This window comes from Monocercomonoides exilis (assembly GCF_001643675.1).
Source record: "Monocercomonoides exilis strain PA203 chromosome Unknown scaffold7-2047599, whole genome shotgun sequence".
In the NCBI taxonomy this organism is placed as follows: Eukaryota; Preaxostyla; order Oxymonadida; family Polymastigidae; genus Monocercomonoides; species Monocercomonoides exilis.
In genome coordinates this window covers 633,282-658,915 of record NW_027150552.1, presented here as the reverse complement: position 1 = coordinate 658,915, position 25,634 = coordinate 633,282, and the positions used below count along the sequence as shown (strand labels likewise).

The following is a 25,634-nucleotide window of genomic DNA, read 5'->3' as shown; positions in this document are numbered from 1 at the left end:
TAAAAAAAAAAATAAGATAATAATTTCTTTAATCAATGCGTGAGAAAATATTCAAAACAAAATTATCTTTGAAAGGAGGAATAACTTTTCATTGTTCATTTGGGGGAAAATATGGACTTTCAAGCTTTTATTGCAAAAAGCATGAAAAATAGTTTCATTAATAACATTATTAAACAAAATCAGGTTTCAAAGTATATTTGATTTCTGATCCGTGAACAGGCATCGTTGAAATCAAAACAAAAAATTTTCAAACTTTTCACGAATTTCAATAAATGGACTTATTTTGAATGAGTTTTTTTAATCTCAAAAAGTCAATGAAAAAATTCATAATTTTTCAATGAAAATGTCTGAAGCAAAAAATTTTACACCATTTATCCACATTCAAAGTGAAAACTCAAACCGAAATTTTTGAGAGAGAAAATATGGATATAAAAATAATTGCCTATATTTCAAAGGAAATATATTCTTGTGAAAATTCCATTGTGATTAAAATTTTGATCAAAATTCGAACGAAAGATGAGAATTTCAAAAATGATCAGACATATATTTTTCACGGTTCTGGTAATTTCCATGTGGGTGATCATTTTTGAAATAAAAACTTTTTTCGGGATGTCGATTTTATTATTTTCTTTTGTTATTGACTTGAAGATTATCATTTCTATGTTTTTTGAATTGCAATAATAACACAATCAAACGTTTGAGGTGCATTCATGACATTTGTTTGTTCACGATGTTTACACTTTTCAAAGTTCATTTTCAAGAATGCAAAACAAATTTTTTAACCGAATATTTTGACATAAAAAATTTGATATCAAAAACAATCACTCAGATGAAAATTAGATTCACCCGAATTCTTCTCAAATTTCCCCTTTGCGATTGTTTTAAAATTTCAACGATTTTTCGTAATAACAACAAAACGTCAACGTTTTTTCACTTTTATTGATCATTATCAACTTTTTGAATATTTGAAGTTTTTCGAACATTCGACATAGCTTGAATCTTTTTTGACTTCAAATGAATGCTTTCGACTTTGAAGATAAAGTTTTTCTTTTTTGAATAATTTTTGGGGAATTTTTAATCAGAATAATATTTCTGAGTGAGTTTTATCATTCAATTATTTTTGATCCGCTTCTGAATTAAATAATGAACGACTTCTCTTTTTTCAAAAGGAAAATCCATCGAAATGATAATAATGAAAAATGGAGAAAAAAATGTCATCGATCATAACGATATATAATATAAAAATGAGAATTTCAATCATTGCTTTGATTTGCGCTTTTTCAGATTTTTGCGCTTTTGATGCAAACAACATCAACAGCACTTATTTAAAAAGTGATTTTATAGCAAAAGAAGCAGAATTTATAACAATTTTTGTTTCTGAAAAAGGCGACGACAACATTCAAGATTGCGGAACTGAAGCTGATCCGTGCAAAACGATTGCGAAAGGAATTGAGCAACTTGGGAAAAATGCTGAAGCCAAAATACTAAAGATTATTGATTCTGCATCAATGCTCTATGGCTTTTTGTTTTCAGAGGATTTCAGCCTGACAATAACGACAAATTCTCAGCAATCATTCAGAAGAACGATGACATTTGATTTGAATGAGCTGGCTACAAAAGGAAAATTCCATTTGACAAACGAAAAGATTTTGAAGCTGGAACATATCACCTTCAATCTTCTTCCGTTGAAACCTTTAGAGGGGCAGAAGGAAACCGACGAATCAACAGCAATCATTCTCTCAAAAGGAGTAAGTGGAGACCTGACAATACGTGATTGTGGTATTTATATTGAGAAATGGACGGATGATTACGCTCCATTTTCTGTGCTGATGGTTACTGAGGGAAAAGTCACAATAGATGAATTTAGCTTTGAATCTTATTTCTATTACTATCTCTCTAATGCGGTTATTTTACACATCTCCGAAGGCGTTAACGTGCAAAAGCTGAAAGGATTTAACATCGATAACGTGAAACTGAACAAAGATTGCGCACTTGAACTTCCATCTTCATTTACGTTAGAAGGAAGCAATCTATGGTCAGTTGAGCGAAAAAGCGGAGATGCTGCATTGGCAGACTCTAAAAGCGGAGCAGACCAAAAAGTTGCAATTACAATTTCCAAATGCTTTGCCTCTTCGGCAAAATCTCAACAATCGTCAAAAGGAGGATGCTTTTATTTTGAAATGCTCCATCCGGAAAGTGTTCTAAACATTTTGAATACAAGATTCAACGGAAAAGCTTCACGAGGTGGAGGGGTGATGATTGGTGCAACAAAAGGAAAAGTGAAATTGGAGAATGTAGAATTTTACGAATGCGAGGCAATCGAAGATGGCGGAGGGCTTCTGGTATTTGACTTGACTCAAATGGCAGAATTTGAATGCAAAAATGTATCATTTGAACAATGCAAAGCGGAGAATGGAGGAGGAGTTGAAGTTATTTTAGGCAAAGAAGAGATCAAAGGAGATACTATTTTATTTAAAAACTGTTTTTTCAACAAAAATGAAGCGGAAGGCAGAGGAAATGATGCAACGATCAGATGCAATGGAGATTCAGAATTGATTGAAACGCCTTTTGATGATTCTTCATTCAGCATGGCAGAGGGGAATCGAGTGTGTGTGATGAAAAAAGACGGCTCTACTGCCATTCATGATGATTGGCTGCGAGTTGGTTATCTGAACATCAACACAGACGCAGAAAACGGAGTTGATAGCGCAGAATGCGGACAACCAGGAAAAACTGCATGTAAAACGATAAAGCAAGCAATAGAGAATTGTCTTCCAGGAAGGGCTTTCACAGTCTATACAACGGAAGAATGCAATAAATACGATACAGAGCCAATAACAGTTAAAGGGAAGAGCATTCATATAACTAACGCAAACGATAACGCAATTGCAATAGCAACTGCTCTTGATGAAACGAAAGTTCAGCAGGGTGAGGGGATGTTCAACGTGAAGCAGGGAGCATATTTAGAACTTTATAGAGCAAAAGTTGAAGTGGATACAACACGAAAAAGCGGGCGAGACAATGGACTTTTTGTGGGCGATGGAGAAAATGCAAGATTCCGCATTTATCGAGTTAACATAACTGCAAAGGATTCAAAACAAGCACTGAACTGTGTTTTGATTGAATGCAAGATTGGTGACTTCGAAATTCGAGAAACGGTTTTCGAGCAATTCACATCCGCCTTCGCATTGATGCTTGCAGATAACACAAAAAATGTAGATCTGATTGGGGTTGTATTCGACTCGATAACAACCACGAGCAAGACTCAATCTGTTGTCACAATTTTGAGCGGGTGCATTTCCGTCTCTGGGTATGACTTGACGTTTTCAAGTTGCTACTCGGTTGAACACAAGATTGGTGGAGCACTGTATTTGGAGCTTGGAAAACGTGGTTATTTTAGTTCATTTTACGGTCTGAAATTCATTAACTGCTCATGCAAAAGTCCACAGACAATAGCAGGCGAGATGAATTCAAAGTTTAATGAAGAATCAAAAGGAGGAGCTATGTTCATTCGCGCAATTGACGAGGCAACAGATAAACTGAGACTTCGATTGAATGACATAGCATTCACGAACTGTAGTGCCGACAAAGGCGAATACATTTTCATTTCTTTGCCAGTTGGACGGGAGCAGATAGACGAAGAGATCTTTGAATTTGAGATGGAAGGGATTTATGGAAAGCAGAATTATATGCTTCTTGAGGAAAGAAAAGAAGGAGAAAGCAAAATTGTTGATCTTTTGAGCGACGAAAAAAATAGATTACCTTATCATTCAAAAAACATATATGTCGGAGGAGAAGCATCCAGCAAAGCGAAGACATGCGGAAGAGCAGAAGAGCCATGCGATCTGATCAGCACAGGAATTCATCATGGAATGCAAAATGGAGGTTTGACAATGCTCATCATTGATAGGGTTTATGTCGATGAGCCGTTATTAATCGATCAATTTGTGATGCTTTCATCAGCACCAAAGACTTTCTCTTCTTCTCTGTCAACAACAGCTCCAAATCGGGGGACACTCCGTGTTGGCTCCAACATCAAGGCGGATGATTCAATTGCTGTGTTTGAGATGAACAATTATCAAATCAATTTCGAACACATTGACATAGAATATCCTGATGCTATTGAAGGAGATGCACTTAATATTGTATATGGCTCTTTTTATTTGAAAATGACTGATGTTGTGTTCAGGCCCTGGTACACGGGCTTAAAAGGAGAAAATGTACTTGGCGGAGAAGGAAAGCCTTTACCATACACGCTGATTACTTATGAGGAAGGAACTGGCGAAATCACCCAGTTGACTGTTCAAGGAAGAAATGGAAATATTACAAGAAACAGTCAAAACAATAACCAAATTCATAACAATAAATACTTTGAGAACATGGATGAAATGGAATCAAATTCTGGTGCAGAATTCAAAATTAACGAGGAAGATAATCCATTGTGTTCGTGGGATTCTGGGCTTGTATTTCTTCGAGGATCTTTCCACACAAGCTTCGATGACAGCACATTTACTGATATCAGTGAGGGGGCTATTCTATCTTCTTCAACTGCTCTGAGCATAACTAATTGTAGTTTTATGAATAATCATCCGATTGGAGAGAATTGGGAGAAGTATCCTTCAATGAGACACAACATCAGAATCAACGCAAAATCAGAGTTTAATTGGGCTTCTATCCACTCTTTGGCACCAGGAAGCGACGGATTGGACGAAAGGCCGTTTGGAATGGTTACCGAAATAAAGCCAATTGGAGCAGCTGCTGAGAACATGAACTCTTATTTCTTTTCGTCTATTTTGAAGAATGTGACAATTGAGAAAGAGAACAAGAGCAATTTGAATGCAATGCAGAGCAAAGAAGGTGCTGAGAAGGAAGTCGAAGCAATTGTTCGTGGAAGCTTTTTGTTTCCTTGTGGACTTTCATTTGAAGCATCCAAAAAAAAGAAAGGACAAGGAATGGAATGGAACGACTACTCAATTTCGGAGTATGTGAATGAGACCGAAATAAGAGTGAAGATTCCTCAGTCCATTTTTGATGTGGACGAGTACACATCTGTGATATGCCGCTTATCATATCCGAGTGGAGTGATAGAAGGAGAAAAGAGATACTCTCAAAATCTTGTTTTGGTAAATCAGAAGAAAGAGGATCCAAAAACATTAACATCCACTCAACTGATAATTATAATTGCATCGTCGTGCGCATTTTTAATAATTGTTGTTGTTGCGATTATAGTGACTGCTGTTTGCGTAGTCAAGAGGAAAAAGCGAAGACAATACAAGCCAATCAACGATACTAAATAGATGAGCGGATTGTGGCGCAATTTTTCAAATCAGCATTTTTGATTCACAAAAATAATATATGGAAAAATAGCCGTGACATGATGTATAGTCATTGAATGTTTATTGATTTTATTTTTGAAATTTGTCGATGAGATTGCATTGAAGATTTATTGTTATTAACAAATTAAACTTCAACTATTTTCTTTTTATCTTTAAATGTTAATTCGTTCAATGTTTTCTTTTTCATTGCTAATTGTTAGAGACACTTATTCGTAATTATGATTTTATTAAAGAATTTCTATAATTTATATTTCAAATTCTTTAATAAATATTTCAATTTTTAAACATTTTAAAAAAACAATAACGCATGTTTTTAAACTTTTTTCACTAACTCATAAGAGTTATTTTATTTTTTTCTGCGAATTTTTAAGCGGGAGTCATCATAGAACAATCATCATGAAAGTGATCAATCATTGTTACATACTTTTGATTTTCAGATCGAAAGTTGGGTTTTTATTCTCAATAAAAACTCTAATAACAAAATAAATAATAGTTATATTCGAAATGGAACAAGAGCATCAACGCAACGATGATTTTTCAGATGATGATGGAAGTATTTTCCATTTATTTTTTTGAATATAAATATTTTGCAAATATTTATTTTTCAAATTATTAGAAGGCATATTTGTGGGAGATATGCCTCCGGGAATCACAGAAGAAGATCTTAAGAAACTTTTTCAAGAATACGGTACCATTAAGAATGTCAAACTTGATAAATCACAGCAAAATCCAAAACGTTTTAGCTTTGTTTATTTTACAGACAGCGCACCTGTCCAAGCAATTTTAGAAAAGCCTCATGTTTTTGTATGCTGAAGCATATTTTGAAATTATAATGTTTTCACACATTTTTTTATTTAGAAACTTCGTGGTAAATCTGTCAGAATTGGAGAAGCAAAGCGTAATGCGTCTTTAAGAATAAGTAATTTGCCAACAGACATTACAGTGAATGATGTCATTGCATTCTTCAGGTTTGAATTTAATTGGAGCATGAAAAATTTTGGTAAACGTGGTTTTTTATTGATTTGAATTATTACCAATTAATTTAGACCTTTTGGAACAATTGAACATTGTGAATTAAGTGATGATGGAGAAATAGCTTTTGTTCGGTATTCAAAGCGATCTGAAGCCGAAAAAGCCAAAAGAGAAACAGCTGTGAAACATTTTCAGAATAAATCTTTGAAAGTGCTTTGGAGCGATTCTTGGCTTTTGGACAATTGCGTGAGATTAAATTTTGAGTGGAAAAGGAGAGGAGAAATAGGAAGAAAGCAAGATATCACAGAAAACGATATGAAAGATGAGAAAGTCTCTAAACAGAGAAGAGAGGAAAACAAAAAACAGTTTTATGACTGTCTCATGGAAGAAATGAAAAAATATGGAGTTGTCATAAGAATTGCGCTTGCACTGGATGAAGATGGGGATTATTCTGGGATAGGAAAAGTGTTTTTTGCCAATGACATTTCAGGAGAAAGAGTTTGCAATTGTATATTCTTATGAATAAATGATTATTGCAATTTGATGAAATTTGTTCTTTTTCTTTCTCATTTTTTATTTTATAATAATATTCAAACTTTTCCCGTTTTCTTCAACAACCCCATGTTTGCCTCAGAGTGCTCGCCGTGTTGTCACTGAAACCAACGGGTCAATACTTGTTGATGGAGTGCAAGTGAATGTGGAAGTCAAAGCGAAGGCAAAGAAAGACAACCAGCAGCTCCAGCCAGGCGGCTCATCGTCATCTGGGCCAGCCATATCCTCATCCATTTCACCCGTTCCTGCTTTGTCCTCTTCTTCTTCCACCTCCTCTTCATTATCCTCATTATCATCATCATCATCATCATCTTCTTCTTCTTCTTCTTCTTCTTCCTCATCGATATCTCCTTCATCTATCACTTCAATGCCTTCCTCTGCCTACCCCCTCTCCGACCCTTCCCACACCCGCTCCTTTTTCCCCAAGCTGATCTCTGCCGGCAACCACCAGCCTCTCCCTCATCTTCAGCTTCATCAGCAGCCTCTTCAGCAGCCTTATTCAACACACCAGTTTCCTCCTCCCCAGCATCTTGGAGCAAACATGAGCCAGCATTCGCTTGCTGCTCCACAAGGAGCACAGATTGCCTCGCTGCAGAACGGGATGAATGGAATGAGTGGGATGAGTGGAATGAACGGGATGAATGGACAGCAGAATTTATCAGGCATTCAGCCATCGTCTTCGCTAGCGGCTCCTGGTGCGGGTGTTCCATTGGGTTTACCTTCATCATCATCAACAACAACATCTTCTTCTTCTTCTTCCTCTGGTTCAGCCTCAACATCTACCACCACCATCACCAACACCTCCTCCTCCTCTTCTGCTTCTTCATATACGCAATCCCAACAACCTTCAAATCTCTTTCAATATTCCAACTTTAACACACCATTCCCCACACAAACTCCTTCTTTTCACCAGCTTTTTAGTTCATCCCATCCTTCATTTTACAACTTTCCACCTCTTCAGCCAGCCACTGCTCAGAACAACACCACACAACAATCTTCTTCTTCTTCTTCCTCTTCTTCTTCTTCCTCTCCCTCTTCTTCTCTTTCCTCTCTTTCTCCTCTTATCCATCGCCTCCTCTCCTTCTGCTACCCACTCCTTGAAGAAGACCCGAAATTCCTCTCTTACTTTTTAGAGTTCTGCCAGAAGAATCCCTTCCAGCCATTCAACTTCTCTTTGTCTCCTCCAAAGTCAATCAAGGAATCGATGAATCTGGTGTGCGGGTTAACTCCGCTTTCTGGTTCACAACAGGCGCTTTCAACGGCTTCTGTTGCTTCTTCTTCTGCTGCTGCTATTGCCGCACCAACAACAACTACTACGACTGCTAATTCTCTTCCCTCTTCCACACCTTCTAACCTTTCACACTCAACATCATCTATTTCTTCTTCTTCTTCCTCCTCTGCTGCTGCTCCAATGCCCACCAGGCCGTCTTCCTCGTCTCCGCCTCCTTCTCATTCCATTTCTCATTCTGTGTCACCGTCTGGTTCTCAAATAGACTCCCGCTCATTCACTCCCACATCATCACTCACACAATCCCCTCCTTCTGTGCTGCATGCCCCTTCTTCTGCAAATTCTTCGCCGCTTTCGTCGTCGTCGTCTTCTTCTTCTTCCCAGCCTGCTTCTGCTCTTTCTCCCGCATCCACATCAGCATCTGCATCTTCTTCTTTTCCTTCATCATCATCATCATCATCATCATCATCTTCTTCTTCTTCCTCCTCCTCCTCCTCTCCTTCTGTTAACCCATCCGCCAACATACTCAATCCTTTCTCTTTATCTTCTCTTGCTCCTCTTACCCAAACACCCTCGTCTTCTCAGCCCTTCACGTTTCAGTATAACAACTCCGCACAGCTTGCCCATCTGAATGCTGTCTACCTTTCAAGACTTGCTCAGAACTGTCAGCCATCAGAACACTATGCTTCTCAATTGACGCGGCAGGAGATGCTAAACGGGCAGTCGTTTCAGCAATTCCAACAAATTCAAATGAGCCAAACGAATCAAATTAACCAACAAAGCCAATCGTATCCGCAGTATCAGCAGTTTCAACTGCCAACAGCACAGACACAAACACAAACACAAACACAAGCACAGCCACTATCACTCTCAATGCAGCAGCAGCAGCAGTATGTGATGATTTCAACGCCACCGTCTTACGCTGTGATTGCTCCATTAAATCAAAAAATTTCATCATCATCATCGTCTTCTTCGTCTTCTTCTTCAACATCTCCTCCTCCTGTTTCTTCTTCTTCTGGACTGTTTTCGTTGACCAGCCTCACTCCTCCTCCTCCTCCGTCTTCCTCGCCACCATCATCATCACCTTCTTATACTTCTTCCTATTCCTCTTCTTCCTCTTCTTCTTCCTCTTCCATCCCCTTTTCTCTGCTCAACAGCTTCACTGCCTCTTCCTCCCAAACCCAGTCGCCAATTGAGCACCAACAGTATTCACAAAATTCTCCTGTTCCTTCTTCTCCTCCGCCATTCTCTGTTCCTGTTCATTCGTCTCTGTCTTCCTCTTCCTCTCCTTCTCCTTCAACTCCACTAGCTTATGGCTACTCCTTCTCCAATTCCCTTCCCTTTTCCCAGGCTGCTCCGTCATCTCCTCCTCCAGTAGGCACAGCCATGATCAACTCTCCATTCACTTTATCTTCTTCTTCTTCTTCTTTTTCTTCTCCTTCTCTTCTCCAAGGCCGTGCCTTTACTTCGTCTTTGCCATCATCATCATCCTCATCATCATCTTCTTCTTCATTATCTTCTTCTTCATTATCTTCATTATCTTCTTCTTCTCCTCCTCCTTCTGCAGACTGCTCGTTCTTCCCTTCATTCAACCCAACTTCTCCTCCGCTTGATGCGAACAGGTTATTCAACACAGCAAATCAGCTGATTACAATTCCTTCACAGGAAGCCTTGCTCCAACAAGCAGCAGCAATTTTTTCTCCATCTTCTTTGTCCCCTCCTCCTTCTTCTCCTCCTCCTCATTCTCCTCCTCCCTCTCCTCCTCCTTCTTCTTCTCATCCTTCCTACACTTATGCTCCCACACAGATCATCAGCAACAACCAAGCTGTTTCTGCAGGCACATACTTTGGATATCTTACCCCAACAAGTGCAGCACAAACTTCTCAGCCGTCTTCTGCCCTCTCTCCTCAAACCAAGCCAATGGGAAACAACAGCTACTTCTTGAATTCTTCTTCTTCTTCTCCTCCTTCTCCCTATGAGCTCAATACGCCTTCCCAGTCATCACACACTGACATTCGTGATGATGATCAATCGCCTTTTTCGCCAATGAGCATGCAATCTGAAGAGGAAAGCGATGAAGAGAATATGGAAGAGAATGGAGAAGAGAATGGAGAAGATGAAAGTTCCGGTTCATTGTCTGAGGAAACGGACAATACGCACTCTCAGTCGGAATCGGGGGACTCAACTGTTTCTGATTATGAACTGCAGAATTAACGTGATTGACGTGGGAGTTCTAATGCTTTTCTAATTATTATTATTATTATCATTATTATCATTATTTTTTTTTAATGAAATTTCTTTCTTTTTCTTTTTCCATTTTCTTTCTTTCTATTTCTTTCTTTCTATTTGTCTTTCATTTTTCTGTATATTTTTTTTCATTTCTTACACCGCATAAACGTTGAGGTATGTTTATTAACTTGTTTTTCTTCAAGAATTTGTATTTATTTAGTTTGCATTTCCGTTGAATTTAAAGTACTATTTTTTTGTTACAAACATTACTGTTGCTTTTTTGTTTAGTGTTTATTAAATCATAAGAGGGGATCAAATGTTTATACAATGGTTTTTTTGAAAAATTATGTTTTAGCTTTTGCTCGCTCTCTTTTTTGTTAATTTGTTTGTTTTAAGTTTTCTATTTGCTCGTTTTGTTACTAAGTTTTGTTATTGAAATATAAGGAGTTTTTAATTTTAATATGGAATTCTTTATTTATTGTTTTTATACAGTCAGAAAATTTAAATAATAATATATATGAGATCAAGTTAATAACCTTTTCTGTAGAAGCTGGAGGTTAACAATTATGCCCCCTCTTCACGAAGATCCATATGATGTTAGTATGTCACTAATAAGCCCTGATTCTGGGTTTGAAGACGAGCAGTCAAATGGAAAAACAGGTTTTTATTTGCTTTCATTTTTTAATATTTTGTATTTTTCTTTTGAATAAATAAAATTAAGAAATGGGCTCATGTGGTGCATTCGGAGTTGTTATTAATGTGATTGTTGGAACTGGATTTTTTGGTTTGAAAAAACAATGAAATAATTTTTTTCTGAAATGAAAAATTGTTTTCCGTGAACTTTAGCTGTCCCATACACGTTTTATCATTCTGGTCTACCATTATCTATTGGATTAACTTTGATATCTGCTGTTTTTGCAATTCTTTGTGCAATCTGGGTTTGCATCTTTTTTTTTTTGAAATAATTTATCCATCATCAAGGTTCTTGAAAATGTTGCAAGAGCTAGAGGCCTTGATACAGCTAGAAAATATGGAATTAGGCACACTTCAGATTTAAACCAGTTTACATTTCGCCAAATTGAATACTCAGAATCTTCAAAAATATTCTCAGGAAAAGTTGGAGAATGGTTTTGCCATATTGTGTTCCTATTCTACGCAGTTGGTTCTTTATGGGCATATGTTTCCATGTTTTCTTCAACTTCTGCAAATCTAATCATGAAATATATTGTTCAAGATCCAGAAGATTGCATTATCGAACTGAACCCATCTTCTTTATGCTTCTTTTCATATTGCATTTCAACAATAGTGCTTGCAGTCATCGTTTTGATACTGGAGTTGTTTGACATGGGGAAAATGGCATTCATACAAACGTTCTTCACAATCTATCGTTTTGTGGCATTTGGTCTCATTTTCGTGTCTTGTATTGTCTCTCTTGTTTACAACGGATCGCCATGGCTCAATCCACCAGAATCCACTTTGTCCGATCCACATTTGCATCCAAAATGGTATTCAGTGGAAATGTCTGGCTTTCCGGGTCTTTTCTCTTCAGTGTCGTTTGCGTTCACCTGCTCATACAACTTGCCAAACATTTTGACTCCAATGAAGCGTGGAAAGAAAGCTGCAGCAAAGGCAACAGTTCTCGCGATCACCTCGTCAGCTGTCATATACATCGCGTTGGCTGTCCTCTTGCCAATGGCGCTTGGAGGCGACGTGCTTCAGTATGTGATTCTGAACTGGGCGCGCTACGGGAGAAGAGGGTTCACGCCTCTCACTTCTGACGATGCTGCGCTCCACGGTGTGCAGCCTGTAGAGACGAACTGGATTTCTCAAATTGTCAAGTTTGGGGTGATGCTGTTCCCGATGCTGAATATGATCTCCACTTATCCTCTTGTTGCGGGAAGCATCGGCTATTCGTTCTATTCGGCCCTTCCCAAATCGCTTCAAGTAAAATGCGGACGGTTTGGGCCTTTGCTGTTCCGCTATATTGTGACTGTGCCGCCGTTCGTGCTGGGGCTGATTATGCCGTCGCTGGGGATTATTGTGAAGTTTTGTGGGCTTTCAGCCATCTTTCTGGTTATCTTCATTCCAGCTGTCTTTCACATGTACTCAAAGCGAGTGTGCAAAGAAGAGTGGCGCACGCCTTATTCTGGCTGGTGGTCGCACAACATCTTTGCCATCTTTGCTATTTTGTATGGGGCATTTGCTTTGGTCTATGGCATCATCAGATTCATCATTGATCTGCTGTGAGGAAGTCTGCAGTTTACAAATGAGGAAGTTGTTCTCCAATGTTGTATTATGAGTTCTTCACATACACACACACTCACTTACTCACGAAAAGGAGGAAGAAAATTCGGATATTCTTTTGTTTGTTGAAAAAATAAAACAAATCTTTACAGAGAAACATACAAATTCGTCTATTTTTTGTAAAAAAATTTTTGTTTTCTTCGAGAGAATTTCTACATTTTTCTTAATCACTTCAGCTGAATCTCTCTTCTGAGACAGTGTTTTTTTCGAGCTTTTTGTTTCGAAGCAGCGCTTTTGATATTAATTGAGCTTTATCGTTTTCTTACTTGTATCATTCATTTCAAAGGATAGAAATCGAAATCCTGTAAACATTTTCAACAGTTTTTTACTCGTCTACTCAACTCAAGCAAGTCTCTGCTTATTCATCTCATTCTCGTCTTATTCCTGCTGCCTTGACTTTGAAATTTTAAATGCTTTTTGTTTTATTTGATCTCTTGCTGAACTTCATGTTACATTAATGAATACAATGTTTATAATTTTTTTAATTCGAGAGTCACAACTGCATTTCAGCTCTGTTTTATTTCATACAAATTTAATGAAACTCAATTCGACACATTATTATTGACAATAAATATCATTAATGAATATTCAAATTTTCTGTGAAAAATTTTTTGATTTGATCATTATTGTTTTAAAATAGGGTTAGAGTGATCATATTTGATCGTCATGAATTGGTTTAAGAAAAAGGCACCCCCAACGCCAGATATGCTGGCCAACACCGAGGCATTTACAAAATTTAGAGGAAATGTTCCACTTCAAAGGGTTTGTTTTGGATGCTTGAATTATTTATGAAAAAAATGTGAATTTCTATTTGACATTGACTCTTCCAACTTTAAATTTCAACATTTCAAACAACATGTAAAAATGAAACGCTTTGCGTGTCAATTTTAAGGCAACTGTCGGAATTACAAATCCAAAAACATGGAAATTCTATGATTGCGGTGATGAGTCGAAAGCACCAATTGTTATGTTGCCTCCAGCTGCTGGAACAGCCGAAGGTTATTTCAAATTAATGAATGAGCTTCCGGAAAGAGGAATAAGAATAATTGCAGTGTGATCATTTGCTTATCATGAAGAGCCAAATCTGAATTCTCTGATAATTTTAATTTTATTTATCTTATTACTTGCTTATTTAAGGTTCAAAATCCTCCTATAATTGATCATGATGAATGGATTGAATCATTTGCAGCATTTCTTGATCATATCAAATTGAAAAGGGTTTGATTTCAAATAATATTTATAAAAAATAATAAGTATTAAATTTTTTACAAATTGCAATTCTAAAACATACTCTTTTTTTTGACATTTTTAAATAAATTTGGTTTAACAGGTTCATTTACTTGGGTCAGGCCTTGGAGGATTTTTGGTGTTGCTGTTTACACGTATTCATCAAAAAAGAGTTATTTCGACCATCTTAATAAACTCTTATGCTGCAAATATCGCATTGCAGCAACCAACCGTCAAATTTGAATTTGCACCAGCATTTGTGCTGAGAAACTATCTGACGCAGAGTCTTCAGACGCAACCTGCTGCAGCAACAAAGAATTTGGCATCTGTGGATTTCTTCAAAAAGCAAATGGAGAGTCTTACACAAGAGGAATTGTTCTCTTCATTATCGTTGATGTGCACTGAAGCATACATCGACAAAAAGAAGATTGACTCAAAAACACTGACAATTATGGAGACAGATGACTTCTCATCCCTCAACGAGCGTGTGAAGGGTACTTGCGCCTCATTCTTCCCAACTGCCACTTTGGTGCCGCTGAAGAAAGGAGGAGATTTTCCGTACATTTCTGTGGCAGATGAAGTGTGCCTGTACATCACAGTGCACATGCGTCGTCTGGATCCTTCGCTTCTGCCGGCTATCTCGCTGGATTCGTCTTCTGCTGCGTTTAGCCATGACAGAGATGGCAAGAGATTCGGGAAATCAGTTCTTTCAGTGCCAACATCAGGAAGAGATGATGACGACGATGAAGAGGAAGAGGAGGAAGAAAGACCTGCACCAAAGAAGAAGAAAGCCCCGGCAAAAAGAAATGAAGATGATGAAGATGACGATTCGTTGGGCTATTCATCATCGCCTTCTTCTTCAAAGAAGAAAGGAAAGACTCCATTAGATGACGATGACGATGATGATGATGACAATGAAGATGAGAAAACAGAAGTGTCAGCCGGAACCAGCGCTGTGAGTGGGAAAGCCACCGCCGGAGCTGCAAAGGCTGCGAAGTACAAGGACGACGACGATGACGACGACGGAAGAAGTTCTGATGTGTCTTCTGGCTCGTATTCATCCTCCATCGCCAGCGACAACACATCGTCGACCTCATATTCCTCATCGACTTCTGCATCTACGTCCTCTTCTTCCCTTTCAAGCAGCGGAAGCGATGATGACGACGATGACGAGGCTCCGATGTTCAAAAAGAAGAGCGAGCCGGCGCCTGCACAGAAACCAAGAGCTTCAGGATTCTTTGATGATGATGACGATGATGGCTTGTAAGATTTTTCTCTTGTATCTTAGTGTTTTGCTTAAGATCTTTTGTTAATGATAAAATGAAGCAAAATGTAAATAAAACTGTAAACGTTTTTAATCGCACAGTTGTTCATCTCATCGCTTCTGTTTTTCAATGTTGATTTTCCTTCATCCCTCATAAATGCAACCTTATCGTTCTTTCTTTTTTTTTCTACATTAATTTTTATTATTAAATTGAACCAATCTTTTCTTCTTCCACGTCTTCCATGCAATCTTCTCAAATCTTTTTCAACAGTTTTTTTTATGTTTCTAAATCATTTTCCTAATTTTTTCTTCTTTCTTACATGGTTGTCTTCCATATTTCATCACATATTAACTTGCTTTAATCTTTTGTCCTTAATATAAATTGAGAGTAAGTATTGAAAAGAATATGTTACAATTTACATAAGACGAACATTTAAGTTATGAAAACTTCAACTTTAATATTTTTGAAAAACCTCACTTTCTTTGATCAGATCAACCATCAATTTTTCTTATTATATCCATGAGTTTATTTTTTCTTCTTGCAATTCATCTAAAACTTTGTTCTGCGTATGTCAATATATTTTGGGAATGCAGCCAGATACAACTATGTTTCTATAAAGTTATTTTGCTTGGTAAATGCTTTTCATTGCTTTTTGAAAATTTTGAACAGACTTATCAGATAAGCTGAACAAAGAAAATCCCGCGTTTTCCTCTTTTGAAAATATTAAAAATTATTTGGATGGTGATTGTCAAACTCTCGTGAATTTTCAATATGAAGGTTTAAAGCTATTTATGATATTCCTTTTTCTTGAAAATTTTTGTGGCAGGAAATAAAAACCCAAAAAATAGCTCAGAACTTTGCTCATTTTACAAAAATGTTTTTGAAAGAAAAGTAACAGAATCGAAAATTGGAAATCCAACGGTTGATGATCTTCGATTATTTAATACTGAAATTTGCAATGAACTTACGAATGAACCAAGACAAATTGATCAAATCATCGCGTGTGAATGAATTGCATAGTTTATATTTTTGAGCATTTTTTACTTAAAATATTTTTTTAGCTATGTTTGTACAGGCATTGTTGGAGTCTGCTTTGTTTTGGTGATTTCATACAGCATTGTTCAACTCTATAAAAACAAAACTCGAAGCAAATTTGAAAAATCAAAATAATTGTAAAATTCAAATCCACTTCATAATCGCACGCACCTTTCTCTCTCACATCAGTGAAAATGAATGACACTTCATTTCAAAAAAAAAAAAAAAAAAACAAGAAAAGAAGAACGAAATGCTTTTTTATTTATTCAATCTCGACAGGAAGCATTAACTTCAATGTTTTCATTCACAATGAATTGAATGAAGTTGAATGTTAAAAGAAACGAAAAATAAAATAAGACATTGCGCTTGAAAATAAAACAATACCAAATGGAAGCTATGTCTCTAAAAGATGACACAAGATTGTAAGGTACGAAGGTGTTGTGTGTAAATAAATATGTGTGCGTGCAACTGTATGCAAAAAGTAACAGCAACGTGATGGGTGAGTTCATTTCACAAAAAACTCAAAAATGTAGAAACAAAAATAATTACTCTCATTTAAGGTTATTTATAAAAAGATAATCAAATTATTTGTAAAAAAAAAAAAATCTTTTATGTTTCCTCTTCATTCTCCATAGTGTACCAATCTTCATCATATTCTCTCCTCAAAAATGGATGCCTCAATAATTCCCTTGAAGTTGCTCTCTTCACTGGATCCCTGACAAAGCATCTCTTCAGGAAATCAGTCAACTCCGGAGACGCAAACTTCGGAATAGGCGGTGTTTCTGAAGATGATGCAATCTTAAATATACACGCAGTCGCATTCTTGATGTCTGAATAAGGAGGCTTCCCTGTCAACATTTCAATAACTGTACAGCCCAAAGACCAAATGTCACTACGCCTCCCAACATTCCGCTGCTGGCGAATAACTTCAGGCGCCATGTAACTGACATCAGATGATGATAAAAGAATTGAAACAACAAAATGAAAACATTTTCAAAAAAAAATATATGCAAAAATCAATAAGTTTTCAATTTTATTCTTTCAGAATAATAACAAACTATGGCGTTCCGCAAAGCGTTGCGCATCCTTGTCCATAAGACATGACTGTTTCAATCGTCTTTGAACAGCCAAAATCAGCAAGCTTTATAACACCCTCGCCAGTCACCAGACAATTAGCCGACTTGATATCACGATGTACAATCTTGTGGTCGTGCAAGTAAGCCAAGCCTTCAGTGATTTGCTTTGTGTACACTTGCACCAGAGGCTCTGGAAATGTACCAAAAGTTGATAAAAGTCGAGCAATTGAGCCGCCAGTAACAAATTCTTGGAAAACATCCAAAATGTTTCCATTTCTCTGGCACCCCATATATTGAACAACGTTTGGATGCACAAGATGCTGCATAATTAAAATTTCTCGTTCCGCATTCGCAATCTTGATATTATTTAGAATTGGAGTTGAAATTGATGAAAAATATTGCAAAAAAAGGTTTCGAAAGAATTTGAGAGGTTGAATAAAAATTTTGAAAATTAACATTGTTTTAAAAAATAAGAAAAACAAATGAAAAACAAATTGACGTATAGTATGTTAATATTAATTTTGCAAACCTGTTGTTCAAGTCCACTGCTTTCAAAAATATATTCTTTATCAGCTAAAAGTTTACCCGTTTTTAAATCCAAGCACTTATATACTGTACCAAACGATCCTCTGCCAATAATATCCCCTCGCTTTAAATATAATCTTTTTTGCGCAAGTTTCAAAATTGTATTTTGAAATAAAAAAGAAATTTCAAATTTTTTCTAATTGCAAACTGATCTTGAGATTGCTCCAAAGGTTCACCTGTCGCAGCAGGAACAATGTCTGCTTGCGGAGAAGTTTGAAGATGTGCTGATTGTGACATTGAAGAAGATTGAGCTTTTTGTTGCAAAGCATTAGGAGGTGCTTTTTGTTGAGATTTTGAGTGAGAAATCATTGACGAAGAAGCAGTTGAAAGAGTATTATGTGGTGTAGAAGGAAAAGAAGAAACTTTCAACTTATCAACATGGTAGCTTGAAGTGTCAAGAACTCCTTCCTCTTCCTCTTCCCCAACTGTCATTGTTGATGGTGGTGGTAAATCTGGATCAGTGATTACCACAGATGAAAACGCAGTTGGGGTCGAAAAAAATAATTTGCCAAAATCTCCGTCAACTTCAAGATGAGTTGACATCTGAACTACACGAAGAATTTGACAATATTTTGAGTTTATATTCCTCCAATGACTAATAATTATTTTGTTTTGGGTAATTTGTTTCAGTTAATCAAGATGATAAATATAATAGTAAAAATTAAGTTAACAATTCAAATTTTTTCTGTTTCAATCGTTTTCAAGAGTGCATTCTTTGAGATAAATTTGAAAAGAAAATTTTTCTGATGTTCTTTTTCAATAAATGTTCGAAATGATGATTTTAAAATCATAAAGCACACACAAAAAAAGAAGGAAAGGAAAGGAAAGGAAAGGAAAAGGAAAGGAAAAAAAGAAAAAGAAATACTATTTAAATTCACGAATGTGAATCTCAAAATAAAAGAAGCAAAAGCTAAAAAAAAACTTTTTATGAAAATCTCAAAATGTCAACCTTATCTAAAGAATGAAACAATGCAAAATATCATTTACAAATTATTCAGAAAAGACAATCAGAAAAAAATCTTGAAGAATAATGAATCTCATTAAAACAAAAATTTCAATAATATTCTCAAACAAATAATAATTTATTTCTAACAAAAAATACGCTAATTCTTAAACAATGTGTGAAATCTTAACACAATAAAAATTACTTTCAAATCTTCAAATATCAATATAATATAACAATATTTAAAGCATTATTTCAAGGATCCATTCATTTGTTTGCGATAACAATCTTTAACTATGAAATGTCAATAGAAGAATGCCTAACATCTTCAGAAATCTGTGAACTTGGTAAGGAATTAGGAGGAGTAATGAAACGCTGTTCGTTTGAAGTGACTGTTAAAGGAGCGTTGAAAGAATTATCAATTGTTGTTTCGGGTTGATAGGAATATAGCTCTCTTTCCGGTTCATTTTGATTAAGAAATGGCTGTGAAATGCTCCTTTGCTGAACAAGAATGTTTTGCAAATGATTATTCAAAGGACTTATTTCGGAGATCAAAAAACAAATAGGAAGAGATATCTCATATGAATTCGATAATTCAAAAAATAATCCAATTTTGTTTGAGCAATTTCGTCTTATTCCGAAAGAAGCAATTTTATTCAAATCAAATTCAATATTTCGAGGATTTTCGCAGCAACAGCAGCAAAAAATGTATTGAAAAGGGCTTGGAAAATTTTGGATGGCAATTGTCTGTTCTGACCAATTGGCTGTTATTCGATATTCTTTTGCATCGCTTGCGTAATAAAACTTAAAAATAAAAGGTTAAAGACAAATAAATTTTGAAAATGCATACATTCAACAGAAGAAACATTAAAGAAACAGCTAACAGAATCTGAAAATTGTTAAAAGTGATGATAATTAGTTAATTTTTAATAAATATCAAACAAATGACATTGAACTCTTTTGAACGGAGAACAATACTACAAATGCAATCATTAATCCAATTGCACAGGGGAATAAAATAACAGGCATCCACCATTTTGTTCGGCCTAATTCATAAATTCACTTCTTTAATAATTCTATAAAAAAATTGTCAAACCAGAAACAATGAGTTTTCCATTTTGATTAAGTGCAGTGCTCATTGCATCGTATGATTATATGAAACAATAACTTCGTAATTTCAAAATTCCAACAATAATAAATAGTTGTGAATTAAAAACTGTTTTAATGGTTTTTCTATCCAAACTAACAACTCCAATTCGACAAAAGTGATTTATGTCAATATCTTTCAATTTGAGTATATGCTGACATTTTGATAAAAAGAAAATTTATTTCGAATCAACATTCATTTTGTTATTTTTGCTTTTGATTCTGTTTTTATTTTATTTTATTTTTAATTTTATTTTTTTTATTTTTTTATTTTGCAACAAATGAATGAAATAATCAGGGGGAATTCTCAAAAGATAAGAACAGTCTTCAAAAAATATTTATCAAAGATGATGTTTTCGTATCCTTCTTCTTCCAGCTTATCATAAATTTGTCTATGCGCCTTTTTCAGTTCCGCTTCGACACTTTTATCTTTCTTCTCTTTTTTCAATTTTTCTGAAAAATTCAGAAAAAATGACAAGTCTCGATTAATCATTTCTTTATCCATTGTTTGTCGATGAATCTCCTCCAAAATGGTATCAACAGCTCTGCTTTTTAGCAATTCATCAACTTTCACAAAACTATAATGAACTGTTGATTTGAAAAAGTCAATGCATCATATGTTAATTTCACCATAATTATCTTTTGCTGCTTGAAAAACTCTTTCAACGCTGAAGATAAGTTCAACAAATTCTCCATTCCATTGTTTGCAACAGAAAAAATATGAATTCACTTTTTGAAGCCATTTCCTGATAATTATAGCTTCATTCAATTTTTTTTTCCTATTTCCTCTCCTTCTTTTCTCCAATCAATACATTTGGACAACTCTTCAATCTCTCTTGCTGCCTCTCTCGCAAAATGCAGCTCATTCACAATTACACTTCCCAAGTCTTCGTCGGAGGGTAATCTGCATATTAAAAATTGAAAAACGGATTCATAGGCAATATGGCTGATCCTTTTTGAAATCACACTTTCGTTCGAGTTTTGATCAAAGTTTTTATATCAATGGGATTTTGAAAAAATGAACTTAAACTGTTAATACATGTTGTTCATGATGTTATTGCAGAAACAAATTTTGATACGAATTGCATTGAGATTATAATTTTGATCAAAACTCGAACGAAAGAATGATTTCAAAAAGGATCAACCACTTTGAGTTGGAATAGAACACATTCATTAATGAAAAAATCAATGATTTGTTCCAAAAAATTTCTGCAATTGCATAATTACAATTTTCACATTCTCGTGCAAAATAAAATATTGAAAGAAAAAAAAGTTGAGAAAAATCTTTGAGATTGCTGTGTGGTACAAAATTCATAAAGTGATAAATTTCGACCCAGTTATGAGAATAGTTATCGCAAAATAACAGTTGACAAAAAACTGTCAAAAAAAAAAAGATAACTAACTTTTAAATTATTGTTTCTTTGAGTTAGACAATTTTTGGCTTGCAATTCATGAAAAACTGCACATTGCAAGCTTTTTTCCCATCAGATTCTGTTTGAAAAAAAATTTAAAGACAATTTGAAAAATAAAAAATAAAAATAAAACATTATACAAAGGTAAAAAAACGTTCTTTCCGAAAACTATCTATTATTCCGATTCTACCAACCAACTGCTGCTAACGAATGTTTATTAGAATGCGTGAAGCCTGAAATTTTGCTAAACGATACTAAAGAACAAGAAGAATTGTTCCCCAAAAGATGGAACTATATTATATTGCAAAAATATTTTTGCATACAAAAAATAAAAAATATTTAAAAAAATAAAAGAATATGAGAAAATTGTGAATAAATATCAAAATCATTTCAATAATGCAAACTGCAAAAGCAATGTTCTTTGGTATATTGCACAGATAAAATTTCTGAAGATTTCCATTTTTATAAAAATATGCCTTTGATGTTTCCGTTTGCCAATTCTGAGGCACATATAATTCAATTGAGATTTCATCACCAGCGCCCCACTTTTCCATTGCACCTATAAGACGTTCGTGACGTTCAATGTTTCCACTTAAACAAAATGAAAAAAAAAAAAGAAAGAAAGAAAGAAAAAGAAAAACATTTTTTTAAAAATAGAAAACAACAACGAATTTTTGCCATAAAAAAGGCATATGATGCAAAAATAAGGAACAAATTAGCGCAAAATCATCGAGAAAAATAAAGTCATCGCAAGCAAACATCAAAAGCAATAATGAAAAGCACGAAATAGTGTTCAGCATTAGGCATACCTATTATCATAACTAAACGAATTTCTATTGGCACCCACGTTGTCACATCCTTCACTCGGACGTTTTCTACGAATAAGTCCAGCTCCAACAACAGAAGGTGACTCCATGCCAAAGCGAAAGGAACTGACGGAAAATCCATCAATGAAAAACAAATGCATTCATAATCATCAAGGAAATAAAAACGAATGCAAATAAACACATATGTATTTTTGCAAATTATAATTCAAGCTGAATCAAATAAAATGTTTGAGTTCATACCATTTCCAATAACCCTTTGATGGTTCGTAGTTTCAATGTGAATGAAACAAAGCGAAATGGTTGCATCGCAAGCAAAAGATTAATAAATAAATTTAAATGCAGAACATTAAAAAATAAATAATTAATTAATTAAAAATAAAATAAATAAATTTTTTTAAAAAAAAAAATGAAAATGAATATTGTGTAAAATATATAAATTAAACTAAAATAATTCCTCTTTGCATCAACATCAAATACATCAAATTCTATTTCTTTTCTCTCAAATCACACTTCCTTCAATGGAACATCCACAAATGCCACAATGTTTTTCTCATTAGACAAGCATGTGATCTTGTTTTCACTCAAAATCGCGATCTTTTCGAAGCAATCTTTTGCAGCAAACTTAATTTTTGGTAAATCAGCTAAATCTATTTTCTTTTTGCTATCTTCAGCAATAACTTCAGATTCGTTGGTCTTTTTGTTGTTTAATGCTTCAATAAAAGAGTTTGAAGAATCTAAAGAATTTGACGAAATAGAGGAAGTTGATGAATTTGAAGTGTTTGAGGATATTGAAGAGAAGGACGAGGAAGAATTGTGAGATCTTAAAGGAGATGCGAATAATGCTGGAAGAGCATTCCGAGTAGCAGATCCAAAAAGAGCGAAAATCATAATGCCAATGACCCCAAAAAGAAGTATCAAGAATTTTCGTGGAGCAGAAGACGAAACATTTTTTAAAGAGCGAGAATTGGAAGAAGATTTTGATTGCGATGATTGAGGTGATGATTGAGAAGAAGAAGAAGAAGATGAAGAAGAAGAAGAAGAAGAAGAAGAAGAAGAAGAAGATGATGATGATGATGATTGTTTCTCCTTTTGTTTTGAAGTTGACAACTTTAAATCTTCTAGATCAGTATTTTCTTCGTCATCTTCCTTTTCATTATTCCTTTGCAGATTCTGCTTTTCACCTTCCGATCTATTCATGTATTGTCCATCATATCTAATTCTTTCAAGAAACTCATTGTCCAACTCTAAGTTTTTCATACACTCCGCCTGCTCTTCGATTTTCTCTCGAAGCTCTTTGCATTGCTGCTGAAGCCGGAAATTTTCTATTTCTGCTTTATTCTTCTGATTCAACAGATTTTCGATGCTGTTTTGTGTTTCATTAATGCCATAAATATTTTCTATATAATTTTGTTCGTCGAACTCTTCTTTTCCATCGTTTTTCTTTTCTTTTCTTTTCTCTGTTTCTTCATTCGCAATTGCTTCCTCTTCAGCAGAGCGCTGCCCTTGAGCACAGTCTTCGCTTATTAGTTCTCTTTCGGTTGGTAATTTTTCTTTCACAAAAGACAAGTCCAAAATTTTCGAAATTTCTGCCTCACTGTCTGCTGTGTTGTTTAAGAGCAGCGTAACGACATGAGAAATGTTCTTGTCCACAAACGAGGGAAAACTCTTCTCGACAAATGTCTCAGCGCTCAGCATTACCATTTCGTCGAAATCATCAGGCGTTAAAGAATGAAGAGTGCACAGTTCGAACAGAACCATCCCAATTTGCCTTAAATCTGTTGCTTGTGATAAAAATGATCTGGAAGATGAAGATGAATGCCCAGATAAATACAAAGGAAATGAAGAAGAAGAAGAAGAAGAAGAAGCTGTAATAGAAGCTGAATGAGAATTCAAATCAGCATTTGATGATGAAATTAAGCAAGTGTTGGGAAATGAAGGTTCAGTTGATTTCTTGATTTTGAATTCGCCTAAGGATTTAATCGAGGAAATAATTGCAATTTAACAATAAAATAATAAGAAGAAAATAGGTTGCATAATCGTTATGCAGCATGCCAAGTTTAATACGACCATCAGGCATGAGAAAAATGTTCTTCATATGAATGTTGCGATGCTTCAAATTGGCCTTGATATATTCCAATATCCCCAACAAAAGATTTGCAATAAATGTCCACAACTCCTAAAAAAATGGCAATTAATGAAACAAGTTTTACGTTTAAATGATAAATGGACTTCTTGTGTACATTTTCATACAGCGCACCTCATTGGAGTAATAATGCATTTCTTTTTTTCTACGCTCGACGTCATTGCAAAGGCTGAGTCCATTGCAAAATTCCATAGCAATGTATAATTCATCGTCATTTGCGAAAAATGAATCATATATATCTAAAATAAATGGGCTTCTCATTTGTTTCACCTCTGAAAGCTTCATGCTTAAAAGGGCATTTCTGAAGAAATAAGCTTTTTTCAAATAATAATGCTTCAAAAATCGTGTTTCCTTGTCCCCTGCGGTATATGCTTTGTACAAAACGCATTCATCAGAAAAACATAAAAATTGAATATTCGTATCTTTTAATAATTAAAATTTGTGCATTAAATTTTGTAAATCATGTTTCACAAAGGAATGAATATAATAAAGCACGTACATTTCTTCAAGCCCATGTTAATACCTTCTTAAAGAAAATCAACGAAAAAATATAAGATCTAAAGCGTTATTTTTTTTAACAGAACTCAATCATTAATCCAAGCAAGTCGAATTGGTTGAACGTTTTTGAAATCACTTTTCCGTTCGATCATTGTTCAAAAATGCATTCATCAATAGAAAAGAAAGTGTTTATAACTCTTTGTGAATCATTTTAATTCACAAATTCTCAACTGTTTTCTTTCTGTTTTTTTCACCTTCTTGTGACGAATATTCATGATCAGAGCTCGAATGGATAAATGTTTTCTGAAAGTGTAATTTAAAGATTGAGTGAAGTAAAAAGAAGAGATTAGAAAAGAAAAAGAGAAGGAAAACAATTCCGTTGTCTTCATTTTTTTCATAATTAATTTTTTTCTATATATTCACTTTTATTTGTTTTTGGTTCACTTTTTGGTTAATCAATTTCGTTTGAATATTTTTTTATAGGTGAATAACAGCAAATAAATAAGTATCTATACAGGAAATGCCCATGAACCAGAAGATGAAGAAACTCCTTCCCCATATTATTTTCATATCTCATTGTGATGATGAATGCTCACATCAAGTTACTGAAGTGATTTCAAAATTTGAACTTAGAAATGATAATATTATGGTTTAATCAGCGATTGAATTTTTGAAAGTTGTTTTAATGAAAAGAGTTGCTTTTGCTGCAATTTTTTATTCTTTTGAATTATGTATTTGACATCTGGGGAAATCAACCAGAAAATACCATCAACTATTATTCATGGATTCCAGATTGCCATTTCATCAAAGAATCTGTGCAACATGCTTTATGTGAAAAAGCAAATCTATTCTTAAA

The 25,634-nt window shown here is 34.9% G+C and overlaps 8 protein-coding genes across 8 annotated transcripts; 5 read left to right on the top strand and 3 right to left on the bottom strand.

Annotated features, from left to right (window-relative positions):
- The first annotated feature begins 1,235 nt into the window (after nucleotides 1-1,235).
- Nucleotides 1,236-5,657, top strand: MONOS_3268 (uncharacterized protein). Its single transcript, XM_067873256.1, has one exon. The coding sequence runs from the start codon at nucleotides 1,245-1,247 to the stop codon at nucleotides 5,295-5,297; it is 4,053 nt and encodes a 1,350-aa protein (XP_067733338.1). The 5' UTR covers nucleotides 1,236-1,244; the 3' UTR covers nucleotides 5,298-5,657.
- Nucleotides 5,658-5,840: 183 nt separating this feature from the next.
- On the top strand, nucleotides 5,841-10,842 carry MONOS_3267 (putative RNA recognition motif protein; the record flags this gene model as incomplete). The annotated part of the gene is made up of 5 exons (XM_067873255.1): nucleotides 5,841-5,889; nucleotides 5,953-6,140; nucleotides 6,195-6,304; nucleotides 6,383-6,806; nucleotides 6,943-10,842. 5 exons carry the CDS (start codon nucleotides 5,841-5,843, stop codon nucleotides 10,300-10,302), a joined length of 4,131 nt encoding a protein of 1,376 aa, XP_067733337.1. The 3' UTR covers nucleotides 10,303-10,842.
- A 41-nt stretch (nucleotides 10,843-10,883) lies between these two features.
- On the top strand, nucleotides 10,884-13,088 carry MONOS_3266 (putative amino acid transporter; the record flags this gene model as incomplete). Its single annotated transcript, XM_067873254.1, has 4 exons — nucleotides 10,884-10,977; nucleotides 11,039-11,101; nucleotides 11,164-11,255; nucleotides 11,299-13,088. 4 exons carry the CDS (start codon nucleotides 10,884-10,886, stop codon nucleotides 12,562-12,564), a joined length of 1,515 nt encoding a protein of 504 aa, XP_067733336.1. The 3' UTR covers nucleotides 12,565-13,088.
- Nucleotides 13,089-13,265: 177 nt separating this feature from the next.
- MONOS_3265 (putative acid cluster protein 33) lies at nucleotides 13,266-15,626 on the top strand. Its single transcript, XM_067873253.1, has 4 exons — nucleotides 13,266-13,383; nucleotides 13,514-13,672; nucleotides 13,759-13,839; nucleotides 13,952-15,626. Exons 1-4 carry the CDS (start codon nucleotides 13,288-13,290, stop codon nucleotides 15,113-15,115), a joined length of 1,500 nt encoding a protein of 499 aa, XP_067733335.1. The 5' UTR covers nucleotides 13,266-13,287; the 3' UTR covers nucleotides 15,116-15,626.
- Nucleotides 15,624-16,399, top strand: MONOS_17095 (uncharacterized protein). The gene is made up of 4 exons (XM_067869981.1): nucleotides 15,624-15,720; nucleotides 15,783-15,890; nucleotides 15,940-16,114; nucleotides 16,175-16,399. Exons 1-4 carry the CDS (start codon nucleotides 15,633-15,635, stop codon nucleotides 16,281-16,283), a joined length of 480 nt encoding a protein of 159 aa, XP_067733334.1. The 5' UTR covers nucleotides 15,624-15,632; the 3' UTR covers nucleotides 16,284-16,399.
- Nucleotides 16,179-19,703, bottom strand: MONOS_3264 (putative Serine/threonine protein kinase STE11 B (STE11B); the record flags this gene model as incomplete). The annotated part of the gene is made up of 8 exons (XM_067873252.1): nucleotides 16,179-17,091; nucleotides 17,207-17,580; nucleotides 17,754-17,886; nucleotides 17,958-18,352; nucleotides 18,926-18,937; nucleotides 19,077-19,556; nucleotides 19,603-19,641; nucleotides 19,695-19,703. The coding sequence occupies 8 exons, from the start codon at nucleotides 19,701-19,703 to the stop codon at nucleotides 16,758-16,760; spliced, it is 1,776 nt and encodes a 591-aa protein (XP_067733333.1). The 3' UTR covers nucleotides 16,179-16,757.
- Nucleotides 19,704-21,347: 1,644 nt separating this feature from the next.
- On the bottom strand, nucleotides 21,348-22,226 carry MONOS_3263 (uncharacterized protein; the record flags this gene model as incomplete). Its single annotated transcript, XM_067873251.1, has 3 exons — nucleotides 21,348-21,389; nucleotides 21,715-21,901; nucleotides 22,120-22,226. 3 exons carry the CDS (start codon nucleotides 22,224-22,226, stop codon nucleotides 21,348-21,350), a joined length of 336 nt encoding a protein of 111 aa, XP_067733332.1.
- Nucleotides 22,227-22,641: 415 nt separating this feature from the next.
- Nucleotides 22,642-25,424, bottom strand: MONOS_3261 (uncharacterized protein; the record flags this gene model as incomplete). The annotated part of the gene is made up of 4 exons (XM_067873250.1): nucleotides 24,780-25,424; nucleotides 24,395-24,702; nucleotides 24,190-24,313; nucleotides 22,642-24,104 (listed from the first exon to the last, which is right to left on the bottom strand). The coding sequence occupies exons 1-4, from the start codon at nucleotides 24,793-24,795 to the stop codon at nucleotides 22,642-22,644; spliced, it is 1,911 nt and encodes a 636-aa protein (XP_067733331.1). The 5' UTR covers nucleotides 24,796-25,424.
- Between the last annotated feature and the right edge of the window lie 210 nt (nucleotides 25,425-25,634).